At 43.1% G+C, this 15,418-nt stretch overlaps 1 protein-coding gene across 11 annotated transcripts in view; it reads right to left on the reverse strand.

Annotated features, from left to right (window-relative positions):
* KANSL3 (KAT8 regulatory NSL complex subunit 3) overlaps positions 1 to 15,418 on the reverse strand; it is an 87,138-nt gene that overhangs the window by 60,409 nt on the left and 11,311 nt on the right. For 10 of the 11 annotated variants that reach the window (XM_050755062.1, XM_050755063.1, XM_050755061.1 and 7 more), the window contains 3 exons: positions 6,792 to 6,882; positions 6,479 to 6,664; positions 646 to 777 (listed from right to left, as the gene is read on the reverse strand). In XM_050755062.1, the coding sequence (XP_050611019.1) occupies positions 646 to 777; positions 6,479 to 6,664; positions 6,792 to 6,882 (409 nt within the window). Of the gene's footprint in view, positions 1 to 645; positions 778 to 2,429; positions 2,497 to 6,478; positions 6,665 to 6,791; positions 6,883 to 15,418 lie in introns of those variants that run through there. The other variant, XM_050755070.1, reaches the window with a different exon arrangement.

The raw sequence follows: 15,418 nt of genomic DNA on the forward strand, positions 1-15,418 counted from the left end.
CCAGCCTGGCCAACGTGGTGAAATCCTGTCATTACTGAAAACACAAAAATTAGCCAGGCATGGTGGTGCATGCCTGTAATCTCAGCTACTCAGGAAGCTGATGCAGGAGAATTGCCTGAACCTGGGAGGCAGAGGTTGCAATAAGCCAAGATCATGCCACTGCACTCTAGCCTGGGCAATAGAGCAAGATTTTGTCGCAAAAAACAGTAACAACAGGCCGGGCGTGGTGGCTCACACCTGTAATCCCAGCACTTTGGGAGGCCGAGACGGGCGGATCACGAGGTCAGGAGATCGAGACCATCCTGGCTAACACGGTGAAACCCCATCTCTACTAAAAAGAAGTACAAAAAACTAGCCGGGCGAGGTGGCGGGCGCCTGTAGTCCCAGCTACTCGGGAGGCTGAGGCGGGAGAATGGCGTAAACCCGGGAGGCGGAGCTTGCAGTGAGTGGAGATCCGGCCACTGCACTCCAGCCTGGGCGACAGAGCGAGACTCCGTCTCAAAAAAAAAAAAAAATAAATAATAATAATAATAATAATAACAACAAAAAATAGTTAAGGAAGCCATTTATCCTCCTGCCAAGGTTCTAAGGCTTGAGTCTAAAATTTGTATGTGCCATTGTTAAGTCCTGAGCCATCCAACTTACTGGTTTGTTATGAGAAAGCACGCCCACAGCAGGGTCCCAGGGCCTCTTCAGTAGGAGAGACAAGGCCTCAGCTCCTGCAGCCCCAGTCTTCGTGTTGGATGACACAAGCATCCGGTCAATCAAGGTTGGGATCTACAAAGAAGGAAGAGCAAAGCTGATTCCAGTGTAAAGCAGGAGACCTGCCACCATCAGCAATCAAGCAGAAGAGCAGGGCCCCACTAGAAGCCAGACAGACTTCAACTAAGCCTCTAAAAACCTCCTCAGGAGCAGCAGTATATATAAATAAACGGGCGAAAAGTATGCTCCCACCATGAAAAGTGAATGGGTACAATCCTTTGGAAAGCAGTCTGGATATGTGGCAAGGGACTTAAATGTACTCCCATCCCTTTTCCAAATGTTTCTACTTCTGAGAACCTTTCCAAAGAAAACATATCAGAAACAAAAACACACACAAAAGGATAAGGAGAGTTATGCACAGAGACAAATCAACTATGAACAATAATAAAGTAAAAACAATTTAATATATGTATGTATACGTAAGGGAGTAGTTTAGTCAACTATCTACCTAATTGGATATTAACAATTATTTTCAAATATTTACAAGAATTTATTTATTTATTTATTGAGACAAAGTCTCGCTCTGTCACCCAGGCTAGAGTGCAGTGGCCTGATCTTGGCTCACTGCCACCTCTGCCTCCTGGGTTTAAGCGATTTCTTGTTTCTCAGCCTCCCAAGTAGCTGAGATTACAGGCGTGCACCACCATACCCAGTTAATTTTTTGTATTTCTAGTAGAGATGGAGTTTCACCTTATTGGTCAGGCTGGTCTTGAACTCCTGACCTCAAATGATCCACCCGCCTCAGCCTCCTAAAGTGCTAGAATTACAGGCGTCAGCCACTGAGCCCAGCTTTCAAATATTTACAAGAATACATAATAACATATAGCAATAATTTTGCCAAAATGTTACAGGTAAAATAGAAAATATAAAAATTATCTCTACTCAAAGCTGGGCTCAGTGGCTCATGCCTGTAATCCCAGCACTTTTAGGAGCCAAGGTGGGCAGATCACTTGAGGTCCGGAGTTCGAGATAAGCCTGGCCAACATTGTGAAACCCTGTCTCCACTAAAAATACAAAAATTAGCCAGGCGTGGTGGCACACCAGTAATCTCAGCTACTCGGGAAGCTGAGGTACGAGAATCACTTGAACCCAGGAGGTGGAGGTTGTGGTGAGCTGAGGTCATGACACTGCACTCCGGCCTGGGCTGCAGAGTGAGACACTATCTCAAAAAAAAAAAAAGAAGAAAGAAAAAAATTATCTCTACTCAGAAAAAAGACTATAAGAAAATATGCTGCACACCTGTAGTACCAGCTGCTCAGGAGGCTGAGACAGAAGAATCACTTAAACCCAGGAGGCAGAGGTTGCAGTGAGCCAAGAGCGCGCCACTGCACTCCAGCCTGGGCAACAGAGGGAGACTGTCTCAAAAAAAAAAAAAGAAGCCAAAATGTTAATAATGATCTCTATAGAGTTTATGGGTGACTTTTTCCTTTACAGATTTCTATGTTCCCTAAATTTCCTCAATGAGTGTCAGTTGATTTTATAATTTTGTTTAATCTCCATTTTCTTCTAGAGTACTGCTTTCAAGCTGTGGTGTACTAAATAAACCTGTTATTATGTACAAAAATATATATCCTGCTATACTATGTACAGTGTACTTTATCTCATGTCTGTTTTTTACCATCTACCAGAAATGTAACATTACAGATGTGCAAATATAAGTTTCAGACATGTTGATGCTTACACTGAGAAGAAATATCTGCGAATTCCATGCTACCCACAAAAGGTCAAAATGACCTAGGGGAAAGGAAAAATGTTTAAATATTAGAGGCAGTTTTCAGAAAAACAAAAAGGTTTTGAAAAATTGGAGAATAAAAAGTACTACGGTTTTGATGCAAGTTGTAAAACTCCAAAAATAGCAGAAGATAAGTTGCTCTTAATTTAAAAACAGAGACACTAAATGGATTTCTATATGAGAAATTAGACTTTCTCAGTTTAACTTAGGAAACAAATATTCGTGCAACTGCTTTTACAAGGCACGAGGCTAGTACTACAGAGGAATTTATTCTACAAGAGGTAATGAAGACAAACACCCAAATAACGGTGGGGGATGGGAACAGGGAAAGACCGATAACTGCCATGAAAGAAACAGAAGCCCAAACTGCTATGATTCAAACCACCCAACAGAGAAGGAGAAGTTGAGGCAACTTTCATCTAAGATGCAGCATGTGAAATGAGACAGGCTCTTTGGAACAGGCAGGATTCCAACACAAGATGAGAGAAAAGCCTTCCAATCAGACACACCAGCAAGAGGCAAGAACATGCAGAGCTTATTCCAGGCACATATGCACTAAAGTCAAGGATTCAAGCAAGGAAGGAGGAGGATGTAAAAAGCCAGTAGGAAGGATAAGACCAAACCGCAAAGGATCTTCCCGTTCTTTGTAACTCACTCTAGAACTGTGAGCCACTCAACACTTTGAGGCAAAGGATCTGACCCTGGGTTAAGCTTTTGTCTAGCAGTACTGTATAGCTATGAAACCAAAGAGGCTTGAAACTTGCTTCCTGTCAACAAGGGATAATCAATAACTGAATTTTCCACTTGGAGCTGGGAAGACCAAGCTTCCCTGGTATTTCCAGCATTGCATTCACTCTCAACAGCTGACTAAAAGGCTAAGGTCTGTGCCTTCTCTTTATCATAACGGATCTAATGGTGAAAGTAGCTGGGTGAAGAGCATGATTCCATCCACCCGCGCTTTCACATCCAGCAGGCACTTTACAAGTAAAACAATCTTATAATCATTTATATCCTTTGGGAAACAACCAAAGTATTTATTGTGAATCTAAATATAGTCATGGGAAAATAAGAGTCCTATGGCAGAGGAACCACTGTGGAGAGCACAGCCCAGAGAGGATGTTGCCTCAAGTCTGAGGCCCTTGCTCACTGGTGTACCAGCGAGCCTTCTACCATTCCAGCCAACCCACACCATGGCCCAGCAGCATGGGAGGAAAGCACCCAACTATGCATGATGTGGAGTCCCCCCAGTGGTCTGCCAAGGTCATAGTAACTGACATTCACACAGGATATGTCCAGTCAGTAACTTAAATAGGGCAGCAGTACAAATTCCTCCTTAAAGGGAAATTATGCTAGCCATGGTGAGTGAGGCAGGGTCACCAGAGAACTGAGACCCTGGGCACTACCAACACTCATCTCCTACAGTGTATTCACCAATGTTACACTTTTACCATAGGTAGAATGCTGAGGAGAACATATGTGAAGAGGCCTACAATACTTCTGGGCCACCACTGTCTGGGCCCCATACTCTACCTGCCCACCACTCACCTCCCGGGTCCAGGGTTTCTACTATAGGGGAGCAGTACGGGGGAAAGTCTGGGACTCCCTTTTCATTTGTCTCTTTCTTCACTAGAAAATATACTCCACGGCCAGGTGCAGTGGCTCACGCCTGTAATCCCAGCACTTTGGGAGGTCGAGATGGGCGGATCACAAGGTCAGGAGATCGAGACCATCCTGGCTAACCCGGTGAATCCCTGTCTCTACTAAAAAATACAAAAAACTAGCCGAGCGAGGTGGCGGGCGCCTGTAGTCCCAGCTACTCGGGAGGCTGAGGCAGGAGAATGGCGTAAACCCGGGAGGCGGAGCTTGCAGTGAGCTGAGATCCGGCCACTGCACTCCAGCCTGGGCGACAGAGCGAGACTCCGTCTCAAAAAACAAAAAAAGAAAATACACTCCACCAGAGAAGGGACCAGTTTTGTTTTGCTCACCCCAGTACCTGACACACATAGGGCTCCAAATAAGTAACTAATGTCAAATTTCCTACCATGAATATTATTAATGTATCTAGTCCTGAGTTTTATTTCAGCACTAAACCAGTCTTCTAACAAACTTGGCACCCTTTAACTTAAAAACAGATAAGAAACAATGAGTCTTCAAGTTTTGGGGATGGCTGAGGGAACATGTTGGTCAAGCAACTTACAGCAGCAAGATGAGCCAGCTTCCTGCGAAGCATAAAGTAAAACTATTAAAAAAAAAAAAAAAAAGTCAAAAACTGAATCAGGCTCATGCCTGTATCCCAGCAATTTGGGAGGACAAGGTGGGAGGATTGCTTGAGGCCAGGAATTCAAGACGTGCCTAGAGCAAAACCGTCTCTATAAAAAATTAAAAATTTAGCTGGGTGTGGCAGGGTGTGGCGGCTCACGCCTGTAATCCCAGCACTTTGGGAGGCTGAGGTGGGCAGATCACGAGGTCAGGAGATTGAGAGACGATGAAATCCTTGTCTCTACTAAAAATACAAAAAAATTGGCCAGGCAGGGTGACACACGCCTGTAGTCCCAGCTACTCAGGAGGCTGAGGCAGAATTGCTTGAACCCAGTAGGCGGAAGTTGCAGTGAGCCAAGATCATGCCACTGCATTCCAGCCTGGGCAACAGAGTGAGACTCTGTCTCAAAAAAAAAGAAAATTTTAGCTGGGTGTTGTGGTGGCACACACCTCTAGTTCCAGCTACTTGAGAGACTGAGGCAGGCGGATTGCTTGAGCCCAGGAGTTTGAAGTTATAGCGAGCTATGATAGTGCCACTGCACTCCAGCCTGAGTGAGACAGGAAGACCCTGTCTCCAAAGAAAAAAAAAGGCCTCAGACGACTTTGATTGAATCAGTTCTTTCTCTTCTCTATTTTTCTTAGAGATAGGGTCTCCCTCTGTCACCCAGGCTAGAGTGCAGTGATGGGATCAAACTCACTACAGCCTCCTCCCACCAGCCTCCTAAGTAGCTGGGACTACAGGGACGTGCCACCATGCCTGGCTAATTTTTTTATTTTTAGTAGAGACAAGGTCTTGCTATGCTGCTCAGGCTGGTCTCAAACTCCTGAGCTAAAGCGATCCTCCTGCCTCAGCCTCCTGAAGTGCTAGGATAACAGGCATGAGCTACTACACCCATTGGAGAAAAACACCCCAAATATTTCAAGAACCTATGAGGGTACTACTTAAATAACTGTTAATAGTTACGGTGGCTCACTGCTTACTATGTGCCCAATTTTGTGTTAAGCACGCTACCTGAATTAACTAATTTAATTTTCACAAAACTCCTAGATAGGTATTATCATCAGCCACATTTTAGAAATGAGACACTAGTCCAAGCTTACACAGCTAATCAGTGACAACGCTGAGATCAGCCGGGCAATCTGCCTCCAGCATCCACATTCTACCACATTGAGGACAGCCTGATGCAATCGCTGGAATCACCAAGAAAAACAGTTTAACTCTGTGCAATACTAAGAAAGCAGGGAACTATAATGATATGTTTGCACTGAATTATAAAAATGTTGCTACTAAAGGCTCATGCCCTGGGGAGCAGAGTTGAAGGCATCACGGCACACTCCCGCTCTGCAATCTCCCAGTGCTCTGAGCACCAAGGGTCTGCTTCTGTCACCTTTCCCAACAAACTCTTCACTGGTAAACCCTTCATCAACTTCATGATAATTCAATTCAGCCATGACTTCAACCACAGGCTGCAAGGCTACAAAGGCTAAACATATACTCTGGTTTTCAGGCCCCGTACCTCATCCTGGAGCTAGGAGGGCTGAAAACGTTTACACCAGACACAAATGTGAAATGATACCCTGTCTCTCAATTTTAATACCAAACCCATTAGTTTTGGCCATGCACCCCAGACCGACCAGATAATTACCTTGCCCAACCCCACATCCTGAACCCACAGGAGAGGCTGGCTATCCCTAGGACAGGGCAGACACCAATCACAGCCTTACCTTCCCCTTCAGCGTCTGCAAAGCATCCAGGTAGGCTGCCAGCATGGGCAGACTCAAGGTCTCCACGAGGGTGGTGTGCAGCCACTGGATCAGCTTGGTGTCCCAGCTCACACTTGCCAGAGCCTGCCGCACTCTCCTTGCACACTTGTCCACAGCAACACGGCGCAGCACTGGCTCATTACAAGCCTGAAGGATGTAAGTGGAAGTGATAAAACATGAGGACTACCTGGTTAACAAGTAGGGGGACAAGTCAGTCAGCCAGTGAGGCCTGAACTACGAAGAGCCCACTGTGGGCGGATTTCTGGTGTCTTACCCCTTCGTTGGCCAAGCGGGCAAGCCGGTCAGACTGCAGGGCTTTGAGGATCTTGTTGAATAGCTTGTTCTGGGCCATTGTCCAGCCAGTCCTATAAGGGAAACTCTGAGGAATTATAGTCAAACCCTGGGGACGCTCCCCATGTATGTATAAAGAATATTATGCTCTAGTTTTATGTCTCCACCATGGAACAGTAAAACGAAGTAGCTTAGTCTAAGACCACTGAGCTAAAACACAAGACCTAGATTCTGGTCCCAATCCTACCAAATGAAATTGTCACAGCACACATTTGTATTAATAACACCCATACATTTCCACACACACACAGTAATATACACAGTACAAGTCAAGACTAGTCATGAATAAAGTCTTTCAGGCTAGTAAAGCTAATGATTTGCTTAGTAGCTAAAATAATCCCAATCGTAAATAAAAGCACAGCACCATTGAACAGACATATTTGAATTTCATAAGTTATATATTTCACACAAAAAGGCAGACAGGATCAGCAAGCATTTTAATGTACTAAAATCTCAGACTAAGGTAACAATTCTTTTTAAACTAGGCTTAAGAACAAAAATATAGCGGAAATATAACCAATAAAGAGGCTATTCTTCCACTCTTCAATAATCTACCCCACACTAATCTCCCTTTACCATATATATTTTTTCTATATGTCACACAATTAGCAAATTTATTTTCGAGAGGCCTGTTCCATATAGGCTAATATGTTATCATCCCAGTATACGGCACTGGCATTCACACATCTACCTTATTGCTTATTGCTTACCTATTACTTACTGAGGCTTTGTGAGTCGCAGACATCTATCCTACTCTTCTCATCTCTACTTCATCACACCCAGTATAGTGATATGGAGCTTATTATTGTCCCCCTTGACCCCACTTCCAGCAATCCTAATTACTCAGATGCTCTAACTCTGGCTAGTGACCTTCCTAAAGATACCAAAAGAAAGGCAATTGAAGATGCTCTATAATATTTACCTATTCTCCCTGCCTTAAAAAAAAGCTGATGATGGCCAGGCGCAGTGCCTCACACCTATAATCCCAGCACTTTGGGAGGCCAAGTGGGGTGGATCGCTTGAGTTCAGGAGTTCAAGACCAATCTGTGCAAATGCCAAAACTCCATCTCTACAAAAAATACAAAAATTAGCTGGGCATGGGTAGTGCATGCCTGTAGCCCCAGCTACTCGGGAGCATGAGGTGGGAGGATCACTTGACCCCAGGAGGTTGAGGCTGCAGTGAGCCGTGATCATGCCATTGCACTCAAAGCTTCAGTGACAGTGAGGCCTTGTCTCAAAAAAAAAAAAAAAAAATTACATGGGTGCTGCACCCAAATGAGACCCTGGAATGGGATCAAGGTAGCATTTCAAATCAGTCTGGATAAAGTCCCTAAATGTAGGGCTGAGACAACCACTGGCCAACTGGTAAAAGAAAATCTGATCCCTACATATCATTCTACATCAAAATAAATTTCAGATGGAAGAAAAAGAAGACATAAAAGGAAGAAAGAGAAATGTAACTACATAAAAATTTCAAACTTTGGCCAGGCATCTGGAATCCCAGCACTTTGGGAAGCCAAGGTGGGTGGATCACGAGATCAGGAGTTCAAGACCAGCCTGGCCAATACGGTGAAACCCCGTCTCTACTAAAAATACAAAAATTAGCTGGGCGTGGTTGTGTGCGCCTGTAGTCCCAGCTACTCGGCAGGCTGAGGCAGAAGAAGTGCTTGAATCCGGGAGGCAGAGGTTGCAGTGAGCCGAGATTGCGCCACTGCACTCCAGCCTGGGTGACAGAGTGAGACTCCGTCTTGGGAAAAAAAAAAACATATTCAAACTTTAAGCTGGGCATGGTAGCATGTGCCTGTAGTTCCACATACTTGGGAGGCTGAGGCAGGAGGAGCCCAGAAGTTCAAGTCTGGCCTGGGCAACATGTCTCTTAAAAAAAAATTTAAAAAATCAAAAAAGTATAAACAAGATCAAAACACAACGAGAAAATGACTGCCATTTCATTAAAATAGAAAGAGGCTCTAGAAAATAAGAAAAAGATGAAATACTCAAGGGCAAAGAACACAAAAGAAGGTAGGTCACAAAAGAAGTAAAGTCAACTCTACTTCAAAATTAAACAGGCTGGGCGTGGTGGCTCATGCCTGTAATCCCCACACTTCAGGAGGCCAAGGCGGGCGGATCAAAAGGTCAGGAGTTCAGGACCAGCCTGGCCAACATAGTGAAACCCTGTCTCTACTAAAAATACAAAACTTAGCCGGGTGTGGTGGCGTGCGCCTGCGGTCCCAGCTACTTGGGAGGCTGAGGCAGGAGAATCATCTGAACCTGGGAGGCGGAGGTTGCAGTGAGCTGAGACAGTGCCGTTGCACCCCAGCCTGAGCGAGAGAGAGAGACTCCATCTCAAAAAAAAAAAAAAAAATTAAATGCAGCCAGGCAAGGTCTAAGGCAGGAGGATAGCTTGGACTCAGGAGTTGGAGACCAGCTTGGGCAACAAAGTGAGACCTTGTGGCAGGTGCCCAAAGTTCCAGCTATTCAGGAGGCTAAAGCTGGAGGATGGCTTGAGTCTAGGATATCAAGGCTGTAGTAATGTATGATCATGCCACAGGGCGACAGAGCAAGACCTTGTCTTAAAAAAAAAAAAAAAAAAAAAAAAAAAAGAACCAACAAGTGCAAATTAATAAAGTATTATTTTTCCACCTATCAAACTGGTAAAAATTAAGTTTAATAATTCTCTGTTGTTGAGAGGGTACAAAAGAACTCTGTATTCTGTTGATGGAAATATAAATTAGTACAACCTTCTGGAAAAGCCAATTTGGAAGAATTAATCGAAAAAACTAAGTCAGATCATGTCACTCCTTTGCTCAAAGTCCTTCAGTGGTCCCAGTTCAATCAGTTAAAAGCCAAAGTCCTTGCAATGGGCTGCATGGACTCCATGTCTTTCAGATCTTACCATCCATGACTGATCCTCATTTACTTCACTCACACTGCCTTTCCTCACAGCCCTCTCCACTCCCCTGCCCTCACACACACAACAGGCACACTCCTGCATCACAGACCAGGGCTCTGCCCTTCATTACGCCAACCTGAAACAATGGCTCCCTCTCTCATCTCCTTCAGGTTGTTGCTCAAATGTCACCTGCTGAGGCTTGCTCTGACCTATCTCTATTTAACACTGTAACCCTCCAGTGTTACCCTGGGATTCACTAACCTGCTTTCCAGAGGTATCACTACCTCATAGTCTATCCATGCTATTTATTTGTTTAGTTTGTTTCTCTCTGCCAAGGTGTAAAAGGCCAAGATGGCCAGGACTTTTGTTGGTTTTGTTTAAGTGCTATATCCACAGCACATAAAACAGAGTCACACACATACTGGGGAGTTAAACATCTGCTGAATAAATAAATGGATGGATTGTGTGCACATTGCATTCTAAGTTCTGTAAACAGCCAGGTCCCTATCCAAAATCTCAGACTCTATACCATGTTAATGCTGAGGAGCAAAGAGGAACACAGGCACATGATCTATGTCCTTCACCAAGACAGTCAGACTGCAGGAACAACATCAACAATCTCAGTTTCTCTGGCTTCATAAGAAAGCAGCATTCTTTCCATCATATCCCACCCCACAAGATACTCTCATTTCTAAAGGTCATTGTTCTAGGAACACCAACAATATGGCCCAGTGAGTATGCAGATGGAGGACAATTACCCTTTGTTATTCACTTTGTACAACTACCTAAAAGTTCCTGGATAGAGCAAATACCCTCTAGAAAGGAGGAAAACAATAGTCAAACTCCTTTTCCTTCTGTAAAATAAAATCTCCACCTACCACACCTCCAGTTTTACAACTTAACCACATTACAGGATCCAGCAGAACCCTACCTAGGGAAAAGGGTTCTATCCCACTCTCTAATAAAGAGCTATGTGCTCTGAGTCTTCTTGTCCATAAAATACATACAGCTAGATTACATCTAAGTTCCTTCTAACAATAAAACAATTCAGGTTAACTACGATTACTGATAGCAGCAAAAGTTGAGAGCAGTGGAAATCCAAGATTAGAGAAACAAAATGGGATGACTATCTTCTTCAGAAGCACCCTCTACCTTCAGAAGCTTTCCTTGCTAGAGCTAAATCCTCTCTTAACTGCCAAAACCTCCCATCCTTTTGTAACCCCCTTTTGGGGGTACTAGAATCAGTCTGAGGTTTCTTGGAATTGTCCTTTTTCTTATTCTTCCCTCGTTATCTTGGCTTAATCTCTGCTACTTCATCAGGATCTAGTTTTTGTGGTTTGATATTCAGAGATTCTGGACTTCAAAGGTGAGGGGATGAAAGTTTCAACTCAATGTTGGGACTCAGGATGCCTTGGAACTGGGAAGGTTTGTTGAGACCAGAAGCTCCAGCCCCATTGGTTCATTATCTTGTTTTCTGTCACATTATTTAAATGCACAGCAGACTCACAAGAGTAGCAGCTCTCTTATGTACAGTGAGTCTCAGATGGGCTTGAGAATTTGATGGTGGCAGGAGGATAGGAGGAGACAGAGCAGACGGTTACAAGTCATTTGAAAAAGTTCTCTACAAACATGGATATATCTCCATGTTAATACACTTCTTTGTTTTTAAAGGCTAGGTAAGTTGTACCTTATTTGTGGACATTTAGGTTGTGCATTTTTTATTGCAATTTATAAGCCACTGCAGTGACCACCCCTCTCTTCCTCAAATATATACATACACAACTATCTATATTTTATTATTAATTCTTGTTTTTGTTTAGACAAGAGTCTGGCTCTGTTGCCCAGGCTGGAGCGCAATGGTGCAATCTTGGCTCACTGTAACCTCTGCCTCCCAGGTTCAAGTGATTCTCCTGCCTCAGCCTCCAGAGTAGCTAGGACTACAGGGGCACGCCGCCACGCCCAGCTAATTTTTATATTTTTAGTAGAGGCGAGGTTTCACCATGTTGGCCAGGCTGGTCTCGAACTCCTGACCTCAAGTGATCCACCGATGTCAGCCTCCCAAAGTGCTGGGATTACAGGTGTGAGTCACCACGCCCAGCCCAATCTATCTATATTTTATACACTCACACAAGTATCTCTGTAGGATAAATTTCTTCAAATGGAAATGACCAAAGGCTATCCGTGTTAAAATCTCTGGATAAGGCCGGGCATGGTGGCTCATGCCTGTAATCCCAGCACTTTGGGAGACTGAGGAGGGCGGATCACCTGAGGTCAGAAAGGAGGTGGAGACCAGCGTGGCCAACATGGTGAAACCCCATCTCTACTAAAAACAGAAAAACTAGCTGGGCATGGTGGTACGAGCCTGTAATCCCAGCTACTCGGGAGACTGAGACAGCAGAATCGCTTGAACCCAGGAGGCGGAGGTTGCAGTTAGCTGGGATCACCCCACTATACTCCAGCCTGGATGACAGAATGAGACTCCGTCTCAAAAACAAACAAACAAACAAACCAAAAATCTCTGGATTTCCAGTTCTTTGAAAATAATAGGTATAAAGGACCTGTAGCATCTTGAAAGTAGTATTATATTGCAGCCTTACCTCCAGCAATCATGCTAATTTATAATCAACCAGGTTAAGCAATGAATATAGTTTTTTCACGTTCAACAATCTCTGGAGCTTTCTCAAAGCCTATTGATCACACTGCAAACTTTAATTCCAACAACAGAGAATGAGGTATAATTTATTTATGAAACATCAACAGCATTTCCAAAATTATCCTGTTTTTATTATATAATGATGTTTTCCCGATTTGTTTTTCTTACTCCGTATTAATTCTGCAACCCAAAATTATGGGAGTAAGGAAAATGATGTGAATGCAAGGTGCAGAGGGTTAGAAAGCTATTTAGAAATTATCATCATACACCAATGACATCTGAAATTAAATTTTAAAACCACAATGTTGAGAGTCCAAAATCCCAGAAAAAGTTCGTAGGATTGCTGCTGGATATACAACAAAGTGACTTCAAGAATTGAAACCTGATCTCTGTATTTTGTCAGCTTCGTGGGAGGCTGGAAAATTAAGTGGGCAGAAAAAAATGATCTAAACCAAGATTAAGATAAAGAGCATGCAAGAGATATAATTAGGGAAAATTTTAAAAACAGGAGACAGAATTTTAAATACAAGCCTAAACAGTCAAATAGCTGATGGGAACTGTGGTGAGTCAACTGGCACACCCCACCCCCTGCCCTACTCAATTTTCATGAGGCCTATTCAATTTTCATGAGGGCAAAAATGCCTTTTCTTCCTTTCCTAGATGAGATCAGAGAATCTTTTGTTCTCTCTGATCTGACTGAACCTGAATGATATGCTGACCTCTGGCTCATTCTATTCAAAGCAGCTAAAATATAACATTGGTCCTGAAAATATCTGATATTTTCAAATTTTGGATACTGTTTCAAAGGAGACTAATTAATTCAACATTAAAATATCTAAAAGACTTTTTTTTTTAACCAGAAGTCAAACAAGGAGACACAAAGGACATCAGATAAACTCAACAGTCATATTTTCCTTTTTCAGATTATAAAATTCTTTGTCTAAACACTAGGAGAAGGGAAGGAATGAAGGAAGGGGAAAGAAAGAGGGTGGGGGAGGGGAAGGAGGGAGGATAACTCAAAGACCTTGGACTTAAAATTTCAAACATCCAACCTAAGATTTATACAGATACATACAATATTGAATATATAATTAAAGAAAGTTCAGAAAAGGAAAATGGGGTGTTTTTGGCTGGAATTCAGAAGTTCTGATTTCTAAGATAAGAAAGTCTGCTTTTGGATACTACATTCTTTCGCTGAAATGTTGGAAATGTCCTAAAATCCATTTGAGCAATGCTGAGAAGTATCATGTGTTAGGAGAATTTTATTAAATATCTTTCAAAAGCTATGCAACTAATGAAACGGCATTTGACAAACATCTGGAGGAAAAAAAAAAAAAAAAGCTGGCCCAACATCTTCAGGACTACATCACTATGCCAGCAAATAGCAATTATTTTCAAAGGTCCTCTAAGTCACATGCCATGGCACGCAGACACAAGAACATGACCCAGGCAGCTCATTTTTTCTATAAGAGGCTGGACAGAAATGTTCTAGGGTTTGCAGGCCATATGGTTTCTGCCACTATTCAACTTTGTGGTTTTAGTGCAAAAGTGGCCATGGATAATACCTAATGAATATGACTGTATCCCAATAAAAGTTTGCGCACACTGAAATTTTAATTTCACATGTCATGAAACAGTATTAAGTTTTTTTGCAACCATTTAAAAATGTAAAAACCATTCCACACAAAAACAAGCAATGGGTCAAATTTAAATCAGCCCACGGTCACAGAAAACCCCTAATACAGACAATTAAATAAGGTAGCAATATTTAAACCGTTTCACAAAATAACAATCATTAATAAAGAAAGCCAGAGTCGGGGGCAGGGAAGGGAGGAGCATGCTTCTTTTTTTTTTTTTGAGATGGGAGTCTCACTCTGTTGCCCAGGCTGGAGTGCAGTGGCACGATCTAGGCTCACTGCAACCTCTGCCTTCCAGGTTCAAGAGATTCTCCTGTCTCAGCCTCCCAAGTGGCTGAGATTACAGGCATTCGCCACCACGCCCAGCTAATTTTTATTATTTTTAGTAGAGACAGGGTTTCACTATGTTGGTCAGGCTGGTCTCAAACTCCTGACCTCAAATGATCCTCCCGCCTCAGCCCCCCAAAGTGCTGGGATTACAGGCGAGAGCTACTGTGCCTGGCCTATATACATAAAGTTATTTGAAGACAGTATCTACTGAAATCATTAAAGAGGGAGGAAAAAAGCTCTTAACAAGGAAATTAAGTTTCTGCCTCTACAGACAAAGAGCGATTAGTAAACTCTCCGGGAAAAAACTCCAGAGTTCCAGGGAGCCGACCTACACCGTTCATGGACCTCTTGATGTGGGAAACTAATTTTACATGACTTTATACAAGAAGAAAGGAAGCAGCAATTTAACAATCAAGTCAGGGAAAGAATGGCAACACAATGATTATAATCAGAGCAGAAGGAACTGCAAGCTCCAAACAGGCTACAGACTCAGGGACAGGGTCATAAAATGGTGATCTCTGAAACTGAAACTAATAAGTGATCATTAAATAATAAAATCGGCTATATACAAAAGTTACAACCAAAAGAGACGGTTTGTAAGACTGCGGCCAATGAGAGAAGGCCTCCAAAATCTCATCAGACACTAAGAAAACAAATAATCTAGGATCAACTGAGCTTCAATGAATTACATCAATCTGTGGCAATGTCGTAACAGAAGGATGGTGGTCCACAAGGAAACTGGAGAAAGAAAAGCCAAAGATAAGAATCCGTCAGTGCTTCTCTAAAGGACAGGCAGGAGAAAGTGCACCCTGGCCTACTCTGTGGACCCACCTTGCCTAGAGGAAAGATGTGTACTTCCAGCTATTCTGCTGTGCCTCCTGTGTAGACTCTCCACTCATCTATTCACTTCTGAAATAAAATAGTTTTCCAGACTTTCCAGCTGAGAACAGACACTCTGGCCAGACCACCCCAGTGTCTCTTATGCTTTGCAGTTATATCTCTCCTTATAAATTAAGAAACTCGGCCAAGTGCAGTGGCTC

The sequence above is a fragment of the Macaca thibetana genome, chromosome 13, assembly GCF_024542745.1.
Source record: "Macaca thibetana thibetana isolate TM-01 chromosome 13, ASM2454274v1, whole genome shotgun sequence".
NCBI lineage: Eukaryota > Metazoa > Chordata > Mammalia > Primates > Cercopithecidae > Macaca > Macaca thibetana.